Here is a 17,802-nt window from a genome sequence, read left to right on the forward strand (position 1 = left end):
AGAATAAGTGTCTCAGTTGACAGATGCAATAAACGTCTTTCGCTGAACCTTCCTGGCTTGGGATACTCTCCCATTGGAGCTCAGCAGTTTTCTTTATCCCTCCACCATATTTAGCTCACTGCCCCCAAAAATAACATGACTTCATCTGACCCTAGTGTCACATGTGCCCACCGCGCGCATATTAGAGGCTCAGCTCCCCCAGTTGCGTTCTTCACTCAGCGACAGTGTCCAATCTAAGGGCTATGGTCTGTGGGGGTGCTTGCTAGGGTTGTAGTAAGAAAAACCTGTTCTCACCCATCAAAACTGTACTCTCGACACCATCTGGAAAGACGCCGATCATTCTGGTCATAAGATAAGTGGAATGTTAAAAAAAGGACGAGCGCGTGAAGGAAAAGGGAGGTACTGGGACGATAGTTTATCGGGGCCACTGCCTGAGAACCTATTAAATGGTTATTCTCCGGACTTTAAAGTCTAGAATCCCCCCCGTCTCTGCAGAAAAGAAACCCATGTCACATGGACCAGCATCCAGTATGACTGTCAAGTGACTCACATGACTCTTGGACGTGGAAGTGTGGCAAGACCTTTATCGGAATGCTGGCCGACCACTTGTGAACTCACTGTAAGACTATTGTCGCACGTCTTGTGCTTTTTTACAGCGATAGTTGAACAGATGTGAGAGAATGGTTCGCAAACTGTAGCATCTTCAAGATCCCGACAACCCAGGTCCTGTAGTAGATAGGTTATAGATCATTACGAGTACGAGCATCCAGATTGCGCGATGCTATACTTCCCATCGACCGACACTTATGAAAGGATAATATTATTCCCCGAGCCATGGATACTTGCCCAGAACCCGACCATATCATCTACTAGCTTTAACTAAACCGAAAACCATTTTGGGGTCCATCGTAGTATCCGCAAAGCAAATTCCTTCGGCTGTCGCGGCCATCATATCCCAGCACAGTATTTTCACATCAAACGGCGATGCATCCTTGTCCCCACTCTCATCCTCATCGGACCCATTCCCAGAACCTTTGTCCGCAGCACTAGTTTCTCCATCCGCGGAGGGGCGTCGCGGCCGTTGCGTAACAGCAATAATAGCACTCGTGCCAGCGTACAGAACCGGGTTGGTTCCCTCAGGACCAGGTTCCTCTCCCGCCCGATTCGCAAAAACAATAACAGTCTTCTTGCCAGACTCAGCATCGTCCCCATCCAAGTTAACCTCATGACGCAAGCGTTTCTTGATGAGGGGCCAAAACCGCTGGATCCAGTAGTTGAAGGTATCCATTTCCGGCTCTCCAGCGAGGGCGTCGAGTTCTTCCCGGCCCAACGATGTCAGCCAAGCCATAGAAATGACGACTAGCTGAGACTTCGAATCCAGTACTCGGTTCGCGAATTCCCATGCGGTGAACGGTGTCTGAAACTTATACGGGTTGATATCCATGCATATACCGAATGAAGTGGCGACATTGGTGCTGGGAGAATTCTGCTCTTGCGAATTTCTGAGGGTAAGCTCACGAAAGCCCCTCTTCACATCACCCTCTGCGGCCCATGTCTCATCTGTATAGTACAGAAACGTCTTGCGATAGTTGTGCAGAACTTCCCCGTTCTCGTCGACCACCAGAAGAGAGTTGTAGTACGTCTCCTGCTGGCTATTCGAACCATCTGCTTGGCTTGTCCCCGCTTCCTCGACTTCAGGATACCCAACGCACACTTTACATTGGTAGCGTCTAGCGGTGTCCCGTGCCCAAGTGGCTGATGGGCCCTTCCCCGCGGACTCCAGATATGGCTTGATAGCCTCCAGCGAAGGGAAGTTATAACCTTTTCATAGAACATCAACATCGACATCCATAAAGAAAGATTAACACAAAACATACCAGTCAAAGCTAACTCAGGCAATATCAGAATCTCCGGTTTCAAAACGTCGACACCAATCCCTACACCTCCTAGCACTTTGCCATTCTGCAGCAATTCATTGGCCCGTCTGATGTTGCCTTCTACATCCCCCAGTATCGGGGCAAACTGTAAGGTGGCAATCCTCATTTCCCTGTGCTGCTGGTCGTCTATACGCAGAACAGGGAATGGTGCGGAATGGTACTTTGACGGGCGTCTCCTTTGGGTACTAAAAGCAGCGGAATGAATCGCAGGAGAGCGGATGGTGAATACAAACGGCCGACCCTGTTGGCCGAAACCAGTAAGGAGAGAATATATTTGCTTTGGAACAGCAATGATGACGAAATATACGGGCAGTTTCTTTGTCTTATGTAAATAGTAACAAACAGATGGGTAGCGCCTGTTGAATGAAAGTCGACAGGTGATGTTGTTGGTTCTGATTGGTTTCGCCAGTGACAGAACTCCAGCGGTGGGGTTGGGCGGTGGGCCTGTCATTTAATTCGTACCTAGCTAGGTACATATGTCCTTCCTCATGCACCGCTTATTTTCAGAACTGATCGCCTTTAAAATAGGTTTATTGTCTTCTCAAAGCGGGTTGCTATGTAGTCTGTATCTCCAAACAAATAGTCGAACGGAAACCATACAGTTTCATAGTAGTACAATATTCCTTGGGCAAGATAAGATGCATTCAATGCATTCGATGAGATACAGCAAAACTACCTAAACTGAAGGTGGGCGCAAATGAGTCCCACTCGCTAAGATCCAGAACAAATAGAGGTATATGATCTTTCCCGCGCCATGCTTGAGACCCAGGTATGCAACAACTCTCAAAACCACAAGTAAACATAGAATTCGCTCAACGCCGTTGCCCAATGCAGATAATGAACTCCAACAAACCCAAGATAATATGTACCTCAATGGTTCTATCAAAAGAACCAATGTCAGCCGGAAACGCATATGGCTGTATGCGATTGAAGATCCCCATGGATACCCAATCGTGTTGTTGATTAACGAACTGTCTTTATTTGGATTTTCGTTTCTTTTTAGGGGTAAAGTCCAGTGGCTTATAGGCCAGCCCTTTGCCACCCGTCATGCGAAGTCTTTGTTCGGTGCGAGACAATGTGCGGCCCAGTCCGAGATCAGTGTCAGGGGCAAGTGCAAGGTCATGCCCGTTCACAAGTGACTGGGGCGACTGACTCCGGGAGAAGGAATATGACGAAGAGAAACTGCCTCGGGGGCTGAAAGACGAGCGCCGAGGTTCAGATGGCCTAGTAGACCAGCTGTCTATGAGTCTTGGACCACTCCTGAGAGATTCAGCAGCGATACGGGCAGCGGAGAGAAGGAGCTCATCCTCGTCGACTTGACTAGGCTTTGGAGGCTCGGGTTTAGGTTCGGCTGCTGGCTTCCGCGTCATGGACTCGATTTGTTCTAGGATCGGAAGCTTCGGTAGAGGTTTGATAGAAGAAAGCGCCATGGACTTTTTATGTAAAGCAGGGGGCTCTGCTTTCGGTAGTTTCGCGGCTTTGGAACCGGTTTCTATTGGCAAGTCTTCTTCTGGATCTTCATGGCCTCGCTTGCGACTCGTCGAAGAGGTCCTCCGTCGCTTAGCAGCTGCTTCTCTTAATGTCTCTATCCATGCCAAACGTCGGTCGTTCACATCGGGAGCTGGAGCATCATATTAGCGAAACACTGCGCAGAAGAGTAGCCTTGCTTTAATGCCACTAATCAACTTACCGACAGGAGTAGCCTCATCTACTGTTGGCTCTATAGGCTCTGTAGGCAAAGGAAGTGAAGGGTTTAGATTGTCTGGCTGGACAGATGTTGTAGGGGCCGTAGGTTCTGCTGGTTTGGTTTCTTCTAGTGATGATAAATTCATCTCCTGTTGCTGTTGGGTAGCGTCATTACTGTGTAATGAAGAAAGCCCGTCGTTCGATGCAGGTTCCTCAGTTGTCACCTTTGTGAACGTAGGTGCGTCATATTTTGCAGAGTGTTCTTGCCCTGCATTGCTATCGGTGGGCTCCTCAAGAACGGAATTTGGCTGCCCAAGGGTTGACTCTGGCAACGAGGGTTTGGAAATCTCTAGAAAGTTATTAGAGCCTGCTATGAATGAACGTATTGTAATTTGCACGAATCATACCGTTATTCCCTGAAGCAAATGGGGACAGAAAGGGTGCTGGGGGCTGCGCAAAGGGTCCCTGCGGGGCCTTCGGAGAGCTTGTCTGGAGCGGGCTTCCTGTATCGCCAGTAACAGTGCTCGGAGCAGCAGGATTGAACATGGCGCTAGGTGCGCCTGAAGGAGTTAGTGCATTGGTGGTATCTAATATACCGGAAGGCTGGCCAGCAGTCAACCCAACGGCTTGATGAGGCTTGGCATCAGATGAAGTTGTCGGAAAACTAAAAGGCGAAGTGGTCGGCGTCGTACTGGGTTGGAAGATACTAGGGAATTTGAAGGTAGGTGCCGTGGATATAGTATTAGACGCATCGGGTTTGTCTTGCTCGGCTGGACTCGGGGCTGCGCTAAAAATGGATGCGGACTGCGACGTGTTTAACCCGAAGGAGAATGGAGAACTGCTGTTATTTGTCCCAGGTGTCTTCGAGGATGCGAGGGAAGACAGGCCTGCAAATGGGTTAGACGGCGCCGATGCTGTGGGAGCACCAGCTGAGGGACCAGTCGCGAATAAAGAGGACAGTGGCTTAGCACCCTCAGAAGGCTGGAAAACACTAGGCATCTGGGAGAAGCCTGCTGATTGCGTTGGTTCAGCACTTGTTGAGGTTTGTGACGATTCCTCGAAAACCCCGCGAAAACTATCTGCGGATGTCGGCAAATCCTGCACTAATCCATCCTGCGCGAAGTCCCCTCTTGGTTGTGGTGTCTCGTTATCGTCGTCGCTGACGAAGAGTGCATCGTTGTCTGCAGTACTTCCCGTTGTTGGTGCAGGCAAAGCCAGAGGGCGCTCTTGTAGAACTGAGCTGTCAACCATTCCTAATTGTGATGCTTGCTTGATATTCAAGCCAAGAATGATTGCGACCAACGTGCGGCCTGCACGCTTTGATTCGACATACGTCTCTGAGAATGTATGGTCTGATGTTCTTCGGAACTCTGTTATTCAATGGGTCAGTCGAGGAAATGCAGTGAATGAAGGAAGGATATCTAGGAACGTTCTCCCGTTATCCGGTCTAGCGAAGGCCGTTTCAACTGACAAAAAAGATCAAGCGGTTTCGTCGTCGAGAGTTACACATACCGACTGAGTCAATGTTACGGCTTCCCCAATTCAAATATAGATCGCCATTTGCGTTTTCAGCAAATTCCAAGTCCTGTTCTTCGCAAAACTTGATAGTCTGTTCAGCGTCGTCAAAGTATAGCACCTTCGTTAACTCATCCACAGTCCATTCTTCGTTTTTATGTTGCTGAGAAGACGGATAACGGCAATACCCCTTCCAAATTGAGCGGATAGCAGTCAGCCGCACGTTGTTGAAGTAGATCTCTGCAACACAGGCCATCAAATACGAAACAGCTGGAGAGTCTACCAGGCTGAAAAAGCGCTCGTAAAAACCCTGTGCAATTGCGTTTTGCCTTTTAGAGTCCAGTGTCCCCTGATACTCCCACCCATTACCAGCAGCAGCCAGTAGTTCCAGTGCTAATTGCACCCGCGGAGAGTTGCGTAGTTCAGCTGGCCACTTCTGGACACGCGCTTCCAAGTCAGGCCGCTGATCGAGAATAGAAAAGATGATATAATACGCGCGGAATTCATCTTCGTTTGGAAACGAGATGCGACCCCGATTGTCATCATAGTAGTACATCAGCGACAACATCGTATTGTTAAGCTGTTCACGTTCCTGGTGATGATCGAACGGTTCTTCGTTGGCAGGGCTAGAAAGCAAATGGAGTGATACAATGTGAAAACGAGCAATCCTCTCTAGACAAGTGACTGCCATTTTTACATGGTCTTCTTGAGTAAGTTGTTGGACCGAGAAATCATTGCGAATAGATCGAGTTCGATCCCAAACAAACTTATGAATCAGCCCCAGGGGCTCGGGTCCGCCGATTACATGACGGATTAAATAGTTCATGGTCTGGAGAAGAGTCTTTGGTGTTCGAATATCGGATGGAAGCTGCTCGTCATAGCCAGCAGCCGATCTTCGGAAACGTTTGAGCATTTTTGTTTCCAGGTTCTGCAACGAATTCGTTGAAGGATGAAGCAACTAGGTCCCGAATGTAAGCGCAGGTCGAACAGTGATACTGATCGACATAAATACCTTTTCACTCTTATCAACCATTTTCTGAACAATGCGCTCAACGCGTTCAAACTCCGGACACATGCTAGTACATGTTCCGACAGGTGTAATAGCTTGGTTCAAAGAAGTTGGTTGGTTTGGATCCGCCATTTGTCCTTCCCTAATTGCTTTCTCTCTCTGCTTAGCCCTATCGAGTTTGAGCTGTGTATTATTCCATTAGCATGTTAGTCTATTTCCCTCGCTCCGATGGCAAATGCAAACCGACCTGTTCGTAGCGATCGTTGTAGTTGTTTGAAGCAGTCGCATCTTCGACAGGTACACTGGACATCGTCGCACCATTCGGCCGTACCGAAGAAGGCCGCTTTCGGGGATCACGACTTGAATCGACCTGTGTTCCATCGAAAGTGGAAGGCGCCCCAAATGACGGCGCTTTCCCAAAGCCGGAGAACGAAGGTTTTTGAGGGGCGGTCTTCCCAGCGAAGGGAGACGTAGAGGGTTGATTCACGTTATGTTTCAATTGAGCGAAAGGCGAAGCCGAATTTGCGGATGGACCATCGTTCGAGTCGGGTTTGCGCCAGGTATTTCCCACAGCACCACTCCCTCGGCCGTGGCCACGAGTAGCCCTGGGAGCCGTCATTGCTCCGCGTCCGCGACCACGAGCTCTGGGGTTATGAGGCGCATTTCCATTTTTCGCTTGATAAGGCGCCGAACGGCCAAGTGTCCCACCACGTCCACGACCTGCTGCTCCCGTTGTACCGTCTTTCTGGCTAAGGCCAGCAAATGGGTTTGGCGGACCGGCCATTCTGTCGCGAGCAACGCGGGAACAGTGGGCAAGGATACACCTGAAGTGGCCAGGGCTTCCCCTCTCGTGAGGTTATCACAAATTTTGTCCGTTTAGATTCCAATCATTGACAGGAGTTGTGGGACGGCGGATGTAAAGGCGGGAGGCGATGAATGAGATATCCTAAAAGTGCTATCCTCCGATAACCATTGGCAGGAGCGTGACGAAAGAGTTAGCCAAGGATGGCGTCGGAAGTAACACAGTTTTCATGGTAACACGATCGAGAAGAAAGAGCGCGTGAATAAAGGGAGAAAGAAATGGTGAAAGAACAATCATGTACGAGACCTGGGGCTAAAGCGAAAGGAGGAAACGATCATGGCGCAGTACCTTTCGATGCGGATAATGACAATGGAAAGTCTTCCTCAAGACAGAAACAAAGTCAGAAAGAAAATCCCTCGCAGTAACGCAATAGCTACAACGTTGCAAGCCAGATCGGATGATGCTTCAAGTCGTGGGGAGAAACCTCCGCGCGGGCAAAGCGGTCATCCAAAAACGACGAAGGTTCGGTAGAAATAGGCGCAATTTCGGAATGCGAAAATAGGGTGATTGGTTCTAAGTTGGCTCGGCCCGTTCAGTTTGCTCGTCTCGAATGAGGAGTGCAGAAGGGGGGATAAGGTCGGTTTCTATCCAGTCTTCAGCGAAGCTCTGTCAGCTGCACCTGCGTCAATGCCCGGTAAACGCACAGACCAATTCCATCAAGCGCTACTAACGCGCGTCTAACTTCAACTTATCGATTATTCGTACTCAGTTATCTTACTGGGTTCCGGTTCAGGATTTTTGAATATTCAAGAAAACATATGAATTCAAGATAAAAACTTAATACGTGAAACACGCTTTTGAAATCAATATCGCTCCACAGATCCAAAAAAGCCATAGTGGCCACAATTACGCCCACCGCTTCTATAACCAATAAATCCTCATTTCAGGCCGCGGCTTCTGGTGTCGGAAGCCAGGAAGCATTGATGTAGCCTGTATATGGACGCCTTCGCTCCGAATACCTCATAACACAATGTAACATCACGCACACAAAAAGTAAAAATAAACAAAAAGAAAAAAGCAAAAAGAAAAATATTTGCAGCATACATCCGTCCCAAGGCGCCATCGAAAACATTTCTGTTCAATGCATAACGTGTATTTGCAAAGATTGAAATCAACAAGGGAAAAAATGTATAAGAGGCATAACATATATATGGAGCCTGAAATATGAATCAAAGAAGCGAAAAGTCACCAAGTGGTGACAAATTTGTCTGAAGGGGAGGTTGTGTGAAATCGCGAAGCAGCAGAAGTCTATTGAAAGTTCATACAAATCGTGCGTGTCATTCGAGCTCAGACTGAGGTCGCAGCTTTGATACCTGAATAGAAGATGTGCCGGAAGTGTTTATGCATGGTGAGGTATCATATGAGGGTGACTTAAGGATCCCGTGCGGAAGGGGTTTCCTTTCGGCAGGCCGTGAGGAGTATGAGCCAGCTCTGCTGCGTGCGAAGGGGTAGCGACCGGCATGTGGTAAGGCATATGTTGGGGAATGTTCTGAGCGGGCGCAGAGCTATACTCCATAGGGTTGAACATGCTCTGTCGGTATGATGGTGTCCAGGAATCAAACTGACTAACGGATTGCTGCAATGGCAAGGCTGTCGGGCGCTGGTGAGAGATTATCGGTTCTCCTGTTGTCGAAGCTGAAAACGGGGCCTGTAAGTAATCAAAAGCATTGGGCTGTTCGTTTGGAGTAACAAGTCCTGATGTTACGGGCGTCTTAAGAATAGGATGGGAGTATTCATCGGGGTACTCAGAGTTGCCATAATACGAGCGTTCATGTGTAGATTGCTCTCCGAAACTCAGTGATTCAGGCAATGGGAACAGTTGGCCTCTGTCTCCTCCCATGTGCATGGGACGGCCGTGTCCACCCATAGTCATGTCAACGGAGGATGTGAACGAGGAAGCTTGTTCGGCCGACGATGGAGGTGTCAGGAACTCGTCATCGGCTTCCTCAAGGTCTTCGGGCTCGAATTTTTGTTCTGGCTCACTGATGGTGTCGGAGTCTTTGTCCTTTGAGCTGGCATCCCTGTTCTGGACATAAACGAGACAGTTCGCATCTAGTAAAGTGTTAGCTTGCGCTACGATCGAAGGCCTATAAAGTAAGACATACCAACTTCACCAAGCTCATATCTCTCTTCCATCCTCCGCACTTTGAAAACCTCGTCTAAGACCTCAATCTTTGAGGTAGGTCTCAGCTGTCTCTTAGAATCATGTGCAACCTCTTGCAGCTTGTCGGGGGTGATTCCAAATTTCCCGAGCTTACGCACGATGTGGATAAGGAGTCGAATGCGCTCTAATGGCTGTGAGTATGGATAGGTTGTCTATCAGGGGACGCATCTACTCACGCTCTTTCCTGAGGTGGTCGGGCTCCTTGTGGACAACTCCCGCTGGCCACCACTCAGGCTTGGTCTTCTCCGGATCTCCCTTCTCACCTGAGGCAGCTCCAGCTCGAGGCTTGCCTCCATTGTAAGGATGCTTAACTTGCTTCCGAGGTTCGATGAATTTGATGAAAGCTTTGGCGATCTGGCGGCAATTAAGCTGCTGGAAATGCTTCAAGGCATTCTCATAGTACTCGAGGATCTTCTCAGTATCCCCAATTTCAATGCCGACCATGCTTGTGGAGGCAGGTACTTCCTCAACTGGTTCAGGAAAATGTGGCTCAATAGCATGTTCTTGGAAGGAAGCCTTGCGACGCTTTACATGGCGAGAATAGTCTTCGGGACGCGGGTAGCCATACAGCGATGCTCCCATGCCTGAGAATTCTATTACTCAAAGTGATTAGTCAAGATGTCCATGAGGCTCAGGAAGTAGTTATTATACGTACTGCGCATGGTGGGCCTGCGATACCCTATCTTTGCTCCGAGTATCTCTAAGAACTTATCCTGTACGTCAGGGGTAAAGACTGTTCCGTTTGTTTCCCGGATAGACGAAGACTCTTGAACCTTAAGTCTTCCGAGGTTGTCGAGATAGATCATCGCATAATGGGTGTAAGGGAGGTTGAACGATGTACGCATAGTTACATCCATAGCCTATGTGGTCAGTGATTATCTCATGTAGACTTGGCTTTGTTTTACTTACTGGAGCGGTCTCCCATCCAGTATAATCATCATGCATGGAAGACGCTGGCCGCTTGACGGCTCCTGTTCCGGAAACAGATGCGCTGACAACCATGATGTTTTAAAGGAAAGTTTAGATAAAGTTAGGGTGCCAGCTAGGAAAGAGGTAGTAGTCTAAGAGTCTGAGAGGCTTTCTTATCAAGAGAAGAAAGCTTGATCAGAGATGGAGACACTGGTAGACAATATGAAACATAGAGAAGGCCTCGAGATTTCGATGGAGTGTCGACTGAGCGCGAATAGGGCGGCAATTTGTATCTGCTCGAGGTCCAGAAACAAATGCACTGCGACAGGATAGTTCAAGCCGACGTTGAGGGAATAACAGACACCTCTATCTGAATGGGACGTGGCCGCGTTTGAGCTGGAAAACTACAGATGTAGTGGCAACTATGGTGCCAACAGGCCTTGGTTAGCTACCAGCTTGGCCATGGTAAGACGCAGAGATTCATCAAGCAACGAATTGCAATGGCAAGGCATATCAAAGATTCGGATGGAACGGTACAACGTGGGGTCCGCAATCCCGCTGCTATCTGGTGTAATTCCCCGACAGTGCTGGCAGCATCGTGGATCCCCCCCAATGTCCGTCAAACAGAGAGAGAAGTGGGAAAGTAGGCATAAGACTCCAGCTACTCACAGCACACAGCGACAAGGGCAGATTGTCCAAAGCCAATCAAGGTGCTGACAGGCAAGTCGAGAGAATGTCAGAAGCACCGAGCAGGCTGTACTAAACTGCTGGTAACCGGTTTTGGGCACACAAGACGTAGTGAGATGAAGTGCAGCAGGGTTGAAGCGAACGAGAGAAGGTCTTCTTCCTTTGAATGTATGTATGGATGTACTAGAAAAGGTAAACGGTTGGTGTAACAGAGTTGTTTGACTTGAGGGGGGTCAAGTCCTTGTTAAGTCCAGAGAAGGATGGATAAGAGTGATGAAAAGTAGAAGTCACAAATAACAAGGAAGAATGGGTGACTTTATAAAAGAAGATGGAGGATGGAAAAGGAAAGGACTGGGTTAAGAGTATGCAAGATTTTGAATGATTGATCGATTACATCTAGACAGAAGAACCCACACACATCCCCCGGGCATTTAGTCGTCCACCCCCTCCGCGGTGGTGGTATCGAACTGTCCCAATCTGGAATTGGCATGATGGACCTGGGTCAAGTGGGCGACCCAGGATCATCCATGATCCTGGAGCCCATCAGAAGCCGAAACACGAAAAGACAGGGACTAACAGGCACCGGTAGACCACTTGCGGCTGCATCTCTGGGTAGTGGACATGCAGTAGGGCGATAAAATGATTTTTTATTATTTTATTTATTTTAGTGCGTTTAATTTTTGAATTAAAAAATTATAAGAAAATGTAATTTCAGAAAAATGATTTTTTTTATTTTCGAAAAATAATAACGGTAATATTATTTATTATTATTATGGAAATTTAATTTCTTACATCCTGGCTTTACTATTTGTAGATCGACTACTTTAGCTTCTGGGAGCTGTGCAACCGCCCCCAGAGGCTTTGTTCGGAGCGGCCAGTGAGCAGCCTAGTGGCGTATCGATTATTGGTCTCCACACATTTTGGCGACAAACCCTACCAAATGTTCATTAAATTATTTTTCAACATTTAATTTACGAAGTATACTTTAAAGTGACAAAAGCACCACACTAACCTCCGTAACACTTAGTCAACCTCACTAGTCTTTTAGTTTAGCTAAGGAATGCAACCGCCACAGCTCCAGTGACCATCGTTCAAGGACCATCTGAGACTTGGTTTTCTGATACCCTGGGAGACGCTAGTATCGTTGGTAGATAATGCTTGCCGGTATAGCTGCCGAGTTTGAGATAGAGAGATGATAGGGATGGATAACAATCTTGATATAACTCCCTAGAAAAAGAGAGAATATTCCATCAATCCGGTGTCTTTTGCGAGCGCTACAGTGTGGGAATTTTGAACCCGTCATCTGGTACTAAGTTAGCAATCTAACTATCTTCTTAGGGTGTCTTTCCCTTTGGCCCGCCCAATTAAAAGTATAGCTTGGCCCTATCTTACCATCTCTCTACCTATTACCTATCTACTCCCCCCCTCTGTACTTAAGTACACGATGTAGTAATAGAGTTACATTCTTCACCCCCCAGTTCGTCTGGCATTGGACCTGATACTTCCCATCTCATTTCAAGCTAGAGCATGTACAAACCCTTTAATAAAGTATGGCATGTTGTACCTTCAGTTCATGGAACATGAACAACCAGCAGCCACCCTCCTGGGTGTCTAGATCCCGCACAGGCCCGCATCTCGTCAGGTCCGTCCCACACAGCCCGCGCTTGGACCAGATGGAGGGAACAGTTTGCGTCTGTTTTTTTCCTGCTGAAGTGTGTATACGTGCCATTCAGCTCCGAACTCTATGCCTGTGGACAAAGTACCGCTTATGCATGGTCTCAGAGTTACGTAGTGTTCTTGCGAATGCAAATCTTCAGATGCAGGTTGACCCTCTTCAATTCCAGGGCCATTTCAGGTGATGATACAACGCCAAGAGACGTATAGAATGGAGTACGTACGGGTAGTGCCCACTGCCGGCATGGACAAAGTCGGGCTCGCCGAGCCATCGCCGTCGTCACCTGACTCTGGCTGCCCTCCGTTCATACATACGTACTTACATACATACATAGACTTACATATGACCGACATGACACGAGTGGCAATGATGGAATCATGCTGCCTGTACGACTATAGGTCCTCATCGGTGTCACCGATAACTGACGACCATTATAACTTTCAGGAGGTTGTACAAGTGCATAAATCTCTAACAAGCGATCGAACAATAGAAACCCGTATACGCGACTTACGAACGGCGTAGATCACCAACCCAACCCGGAGTCCCGAAGTACCGACTAACTGGGCTATGATTGCGAACGGCTCTAAGGCAAAAGGACGAAATTACGATGGGCCAAGGGAGGGGAAAACTATCTACCTTGGACTATGCGCCTTCGATCATGGGCGGATCTAAATACGATGTGCCCCGAGGGCTAGTCGCAGTTCTGGGTGAGCCAATGAAAGGCTTCGATAGCTCCCAGAGCCGAAATGATCGTCCACCGTAAGAACGAAGAGGCTTGTGCATGGCCCAGAGTACTGGGATGTGGGATTTCTAGGCCTTGAAGCTAAGAGTCAGGAGGAGGAGCCCGTAAATACAACCCGTACCGTAGATATGGAATGGTTGGTTGTTGCTAAAGTACAGTACAGCAAATATCATAGTAGTAAGCAAACATTCGCCAGGGTCCTAGAGGCACCTCAGCTCTGTGTTATTATTGTCCTCCTTTTTTTTTGCCCCTTTCCCTTCAGCTTTGTGGAATATTTGCCAATGTTAACGACTGGGTTGAATACCATTGCTAGCAATCTATGCGCAATAGAGAGTGAGAGTACGGGAAAAAGGAAAAAGAAAACATGCACAGGAAGATTGATTCTTTTTTTTAAGGTGGGAAAAAAAAAAAAAAACAGTTTGACAGTGTGGCAACCCCCTTTCGTTTGTCCTGGTCGGTAATGTCCGGGGGATTGTTTCCGTCGCTAGTAAACGGAATGGCGCGCACTACAACCACCACAGTACGAAGGGTTCATTGACATTTACCGGTAAAAACAAAGAAAGCAATGAGAGAAAAGAAGAGGGCCACTGGGATTGGTCCTTGTACATTTAGATTCGAGTTAAACATTACTTAGATCTGTCATGGTTCCATGGTACCGCAAAAGTTAGGTCTGGATGCCTCTAGGCGGCTTGATTTGTTACGCGTGGGTTGCTTTGTACCTGGCTGTCGGGACTGATCAGGGGCCACGCCATCTATACCAATCTTGTCGGAAGCCAGATCGGCGACCAGCATTGAGTTATCTGGGGACGTTCCCGAGAGTATATTCCATGCCCTATCGAGAGTTATTTGTCATGAGCAGAAAGAGCTGATTTGATTGCTAGTGGTTTACTGTCAATTGGCATCGTATATATTCTTTGTTACTGTTGATGGGCTTGGAAGGGTAAGCTTTAGCGACTTATTCAAACAAACCATATGGAATCTAATGGAATAAAAAGGATTGGAGAGACTAACTCTTTACTTTTTTCCCTTTTCTTTTCTTCCTGGTAACTCAAAAGAAAAAGTACTACATCCTGTTTGCTTCAATGTGGGTTGGGCCTCCAAGTGAAACCTGACTGCACAAAGAAAACCGAAGCTGCCAAACAGTTAGACAATGTACATAGAAAACGGATGCAAGACATAATCAGGATCCTCAATGTTTCATAAGCAAACAGTTTGAGGGTGAGACGGAAGAAACATTCTGTCTTGAATATATTTCTCTGTGGAGCACAGCATAGCCCCAGTGTTCGGTTAACCTATCTTGATAAGATATACAACTATTAACAGGAGCTTATACCTGCCGTATGTAGTCCCACAAAAGGGCTATCGAGCTATGAATAGTCAGTCCCGAAAAAGAAAAACAAAGGGGATGATGACGAGGCTATACTAGAACGCTCCGTACAATTTCCTTTAACAGTAATTGGCACCCAATCTGCCCCTTTCAAATACGCGATACGCGATCTCCTTAGGCACCAAACCGAGATCCTTTTATCCCGATTACAAGGGTTACTCCCGTTCAACCACCACCACCACTACTACTACAGTAATATCACCCATCAGGTCAACAAGCCGACATAATCCCTGTTCAGGATCAGGCCGTCACATTGCTCAATCTCTGTTGCGCAAATGACCATCTCTTCAAAATGCAAACGGGATCACTGATCGGCCGAGTCTAGACCGTTTGTTCACAGGACTTGGTTACCCCAGGGTGTGCAACCCTCAACGTGCCGTTATTTTCTGTGTTACTATTCTGGCCTCGCAACGTGGCCGGGAGGGTTGTACATACATAAGCCACTTCAACGGTGTGCTCTACCACCAGTAGGGATTGACAATTGTCATGTAGAGTTCAAGGACGAGTGTCTCACCGCCATGATATCGAGATCTGTGGAAGTCGGTCAGTGGATGACATTGCATGAGTGCATATACTAATTACGTCGGTGTAGGATCTCCTTAGTACTTGGAGGGTGGGAGGAACGTTTGGTGACGGAAAACGATGTCTATGACGGCACCAGCTGGTAAAAATCCGGTTTTTCCCTTTTTCTCTTCATTTTTTTCGTAGTGAGTCTTTTTCTGTGTTTCCTTTAATTTCCCTTTTGTCAAATCCTCCTCTTTTCAATTACTAATGTTGTGAATTGACTCTGCCATCTCTTCTCCGAATCAGCTAATTAAGGTACCATCGGAATCATTCACACCGCGTTTGCCGCTAGTCAAGGCACCGTCAACAATTTTTTTACCCACTGTTTGTTTCTTCGTGTCTGCACCCAGTAGAAATAGGAAATCCTGATTAATTGCCTATATATCGCATCAACGTCATATATTACGTCCGGAAATGGAGGCCATGAGAACAGAAAGACGAGCCATCTTGGAGGATTCTGTGACAAGATGATGGAGGGGTGAATGATGTTGCCGTCACATACGCAGCCTTACTCCGTTGAAAGTTAAAGCCGATCACTGGCATTGAAACCGTCATCAACCGCCTGTCATACCCTATATTTTTCATTGATGCTAGCGTTAGTACGCGACTAGTGGCTTCTTACCATGCTAACCTGGAACCGCCGTTTCCGAAAGAAGTCATACTCCGTATGTGACCGGAACACCAGGGCTTCCCTATTACTTGTCGTCTACTTCGATCTCACGCCTCGTCATTTTGTTGAGAGGAAAAGGGAAATGTTCGGCTTCGCTTTACTACACTATTTGGTAGGAACAATTTCATATTGGTAATTTAAAATTGCTAGAATTAGCATGAGCTGATTCATACAGCCACTAAAACGGGCCAATCCGACTCTGGCCCACCATGAGCCCTACTGGTACGTTCTGTGCTTTCCTATGGTCGGGTACAGCGTTCTTTGGAATCTTTCCGTGGTTCGACGATAAATAATGGCTCCCCACGATGTGATTCTCTACTGCGAAAGGACGGATTTCTTTTCCTGTGTGGGGCGGGGAAATTAAAAAGCAATAATAGTAACCTCAGCTTCATTTTACCTACATACGGAGTAGTCGGGAGTACAAAGTAGAATGACATTTTGTCGCTCACGATGTGGATCATGCCCTGCTGCCATGCATGAGCAGCCTGCAGAATTGGCAGCATCGAATACATTGATGAGTTGCGTCATGGATGGGGCGGCGAAAACCCGGCTTTGGGGAGAAAAATGATAGGACTGAACATAATACCCAGGAGCTTGTCAGGAACAGGGTAGACCCGAGGCTACTCCCCTGCAATTGAGGGCTGGAAAATGTAGAAGAACAGGGAAAAAAAAGGTACTGTCGGTACAATTTGGTGTTGTCGGATTTGGGAAAGATTAACCCTCGCAAATCAGGCCTGAGCTAAGGGTCAAACCCCAGTAATACCCCGCCCGGGATTCTGGGTAAAGGTACTTTTTGACTTCTGTCACTCTTTTTGAATGACTCTGGGTCAGTGCTATCCCCCTAATAGTTGAAAGGGCTCAAAGGCTAAAAGCCCTAGGGGCGATTAGGGGAAAGGCTAACACCCCCAGAGCGGGCCGAAGACTGGCACCCGTCCATAGACTCCAGACCATCAGACCCAATTGCTGCAAGCGGGGCGGCGCCGCGGCCCGGGGAGTACGGAAGGACCGTTTGTCATCAAAAGCAAAGTTCACACGATCGCCCTGTCAGAGTGTCACTCAAGGTTCCAGACCCCACTGGCGTGCAACCACCACCACTACAATGTCGTACTCTTTATGTTAGACCGCCGGCTATGGTTGGTTGGTCAATGGCCTCGCATCTCTCGTGATAGACAAGAATCGATCTGATTTTCTGGGATTACGTTGATTCTCTTAAAGCGTCTCTTCCCGCGGAGCGATCCGATCCCTTGATGTACAAAAGTACACCGAGATCCTCCTGTCTCGTCTCCTCATTCCCCTGTCTTAGCCAAACCCTGATGACTGACTCCGGCCAGGGACGGCGGACCAAGGGCCAGGTTGATGGGTTGGGATCCTAGCAAGCCCGATTTTAGCTTCATCCTCTCAGCACCATTATTACTGTCCATATTGCATTCCTTCGTTAAGCCTGATGACCGCTACGAGTCTGACAGCTAACTTCTAACTGTTCCCAGGCGCTTGTGCTTACGTAGGTCTTCGCAATCGCTCTTCGTCCGTGCATGTCCAGCAAAAGCTGAGTACTAAGTACTAATTCACTGCCCTTACTCTATAACTGAAACCTCAACAGAGATTCAACGACAGGGAACCCTCGCACTCCACTTCCAGGTTGGGGCGGTCACTTGACCTGCCATCAGCCCGTTCAGGCATTTGCCATTTACGTATTTATAGCCCAGTGCATTAATTCAATTTATCTCTTTCAAAAGGAAGATTAATAGCAGTCCAACCGCGATAAGCAGCAATAATGGCGAGTTCTACAAATAGAAGCACAATGCAAGTCAATTCCACTTGCATCCAAATACTCGTAAACAATGCTGCCGGATGTTTATCGTTTAACTCCCTCAGCTTAACATTATCCACGGCCATGGGCCAGCTGAATAGATCCATTCCGACCGGCCCGAGCCTGTGCAGGACTTTGCATGCAGCGATGGCTACGATGAGTAAGTGTGCATGTTGTACGACAAT

At 47.8% G+C, this 17,802-nt stretch overlaps 3 protein-coding genes across 3 annotated transcripts; all 3 read right to left on the bottom strand.

Moving 5' to 3' along the window:
- Positions 1-862: 862 nt before the first annotated feature.
- F9C07_6787 (carbon-nitrogen hydrolase) lies at positions 863-2,388 on the bottom strand (the record flags this gene model as incomplete). Its single annotated transcript, XM_041293547.2, has 2 exons — positions 863-1,821; positions 1,878-2,388. 2 exons carry the CDS (start codon positions 2,386-2,388, stop codon positions 863-865), a joined length of 1,470 nt encoding a protein of 489 aa, XP_041147181.2.
- Positions 2,389-2,914: 526 nt separating this feature from the next.
- Positions 2,915-6,931, bottom strand: F9C07_6786 (putative leucine permease transcriptional regulator; the record flags this gene model as incomplete). Its single annotated transcript, XM_071511518.1, has 6 exons — positions 2,915-3,558; positions 3,628-3,972; positions 4,031-4,993; positions 5,136-6,096; positions 6,127-6,330; positions 6,395-6,931. 6 exons carry the CDS (start codon positions 6,929-6,931, stop codon positions 2,915-2,917), a joined length of 3,654 nt encoding a protein of 1,217 aa, XP_071364234.1.
- A 668-nt stretch (positions 6,932-7,599) lies between these two features.
- F9C07_2284391 (uncharacterized protein) lies at positions 7,600-11,400 on the bottom strand. The gene is made up of 6 exons (XM_041293533.2): positions 10,752-11,400; positions 10,083-10,504; positions 9,829-10,033; positions 9,350-9,766; positions 9,115-9,297; positions 7,600-9,061 (listed from the first exon to the last, which is right to left on the bottom strand). Exons 2-6 carry the CDS (start codon positions 10,173-10,175, stop codon positions 8,349-8,351), a joined length of 1,611 nt encoding a protein of 536 aa, XP_041147183.1. The 5' UTR covers positions 10,176-10,504; positions 10,752-11,400; the 3' UTR covers positions 7,600-8,348.
- Positions 11,401-17,802: the final 6,402 nt, after the last annotated feature.

The sequence above is a fragment of the Aspergillus flavus genome, chromosome 5 (assembly GCF_009017415.1).
Source record: "Aspergillus flavus chromosome 5, complete sequence".
Lineage (NCBI taxonomy): Eukaryota > Fungi > Ascomycota > Eurotiomycetes > Eurotiales > Aspergillaceae > Aspergillus > Aspergillus flavus.

What these genes read in the sequence shown, in the direction of transcription:
- F9C07_2284391 (XM_041293533.2), bottom strand. Translation starts at nt 10,175, where the DNA reads ATGGTTGTCAGCGCATCTGTTTCCGGAACAGGAGCCGTCAAGCGGCCA. An exon ending in TCGCAGGCCCACCATGCGCA is followed by an intron (nt 9,767 to 9,828) that starts GTACGTATAATA and finishes TTTGAGTAATAG; the next exon opens with AATTCTCAGGCATGGGAGCA. An exon ending in CGACCACCTCAGGAAAGAGC is followed by an intron (nt 9,298 to 9,349) that starts GTGAGTAGATGC and finishes CACAGCCATTAG; the next exon opens with AGCGCATTCGACTCCTTATC.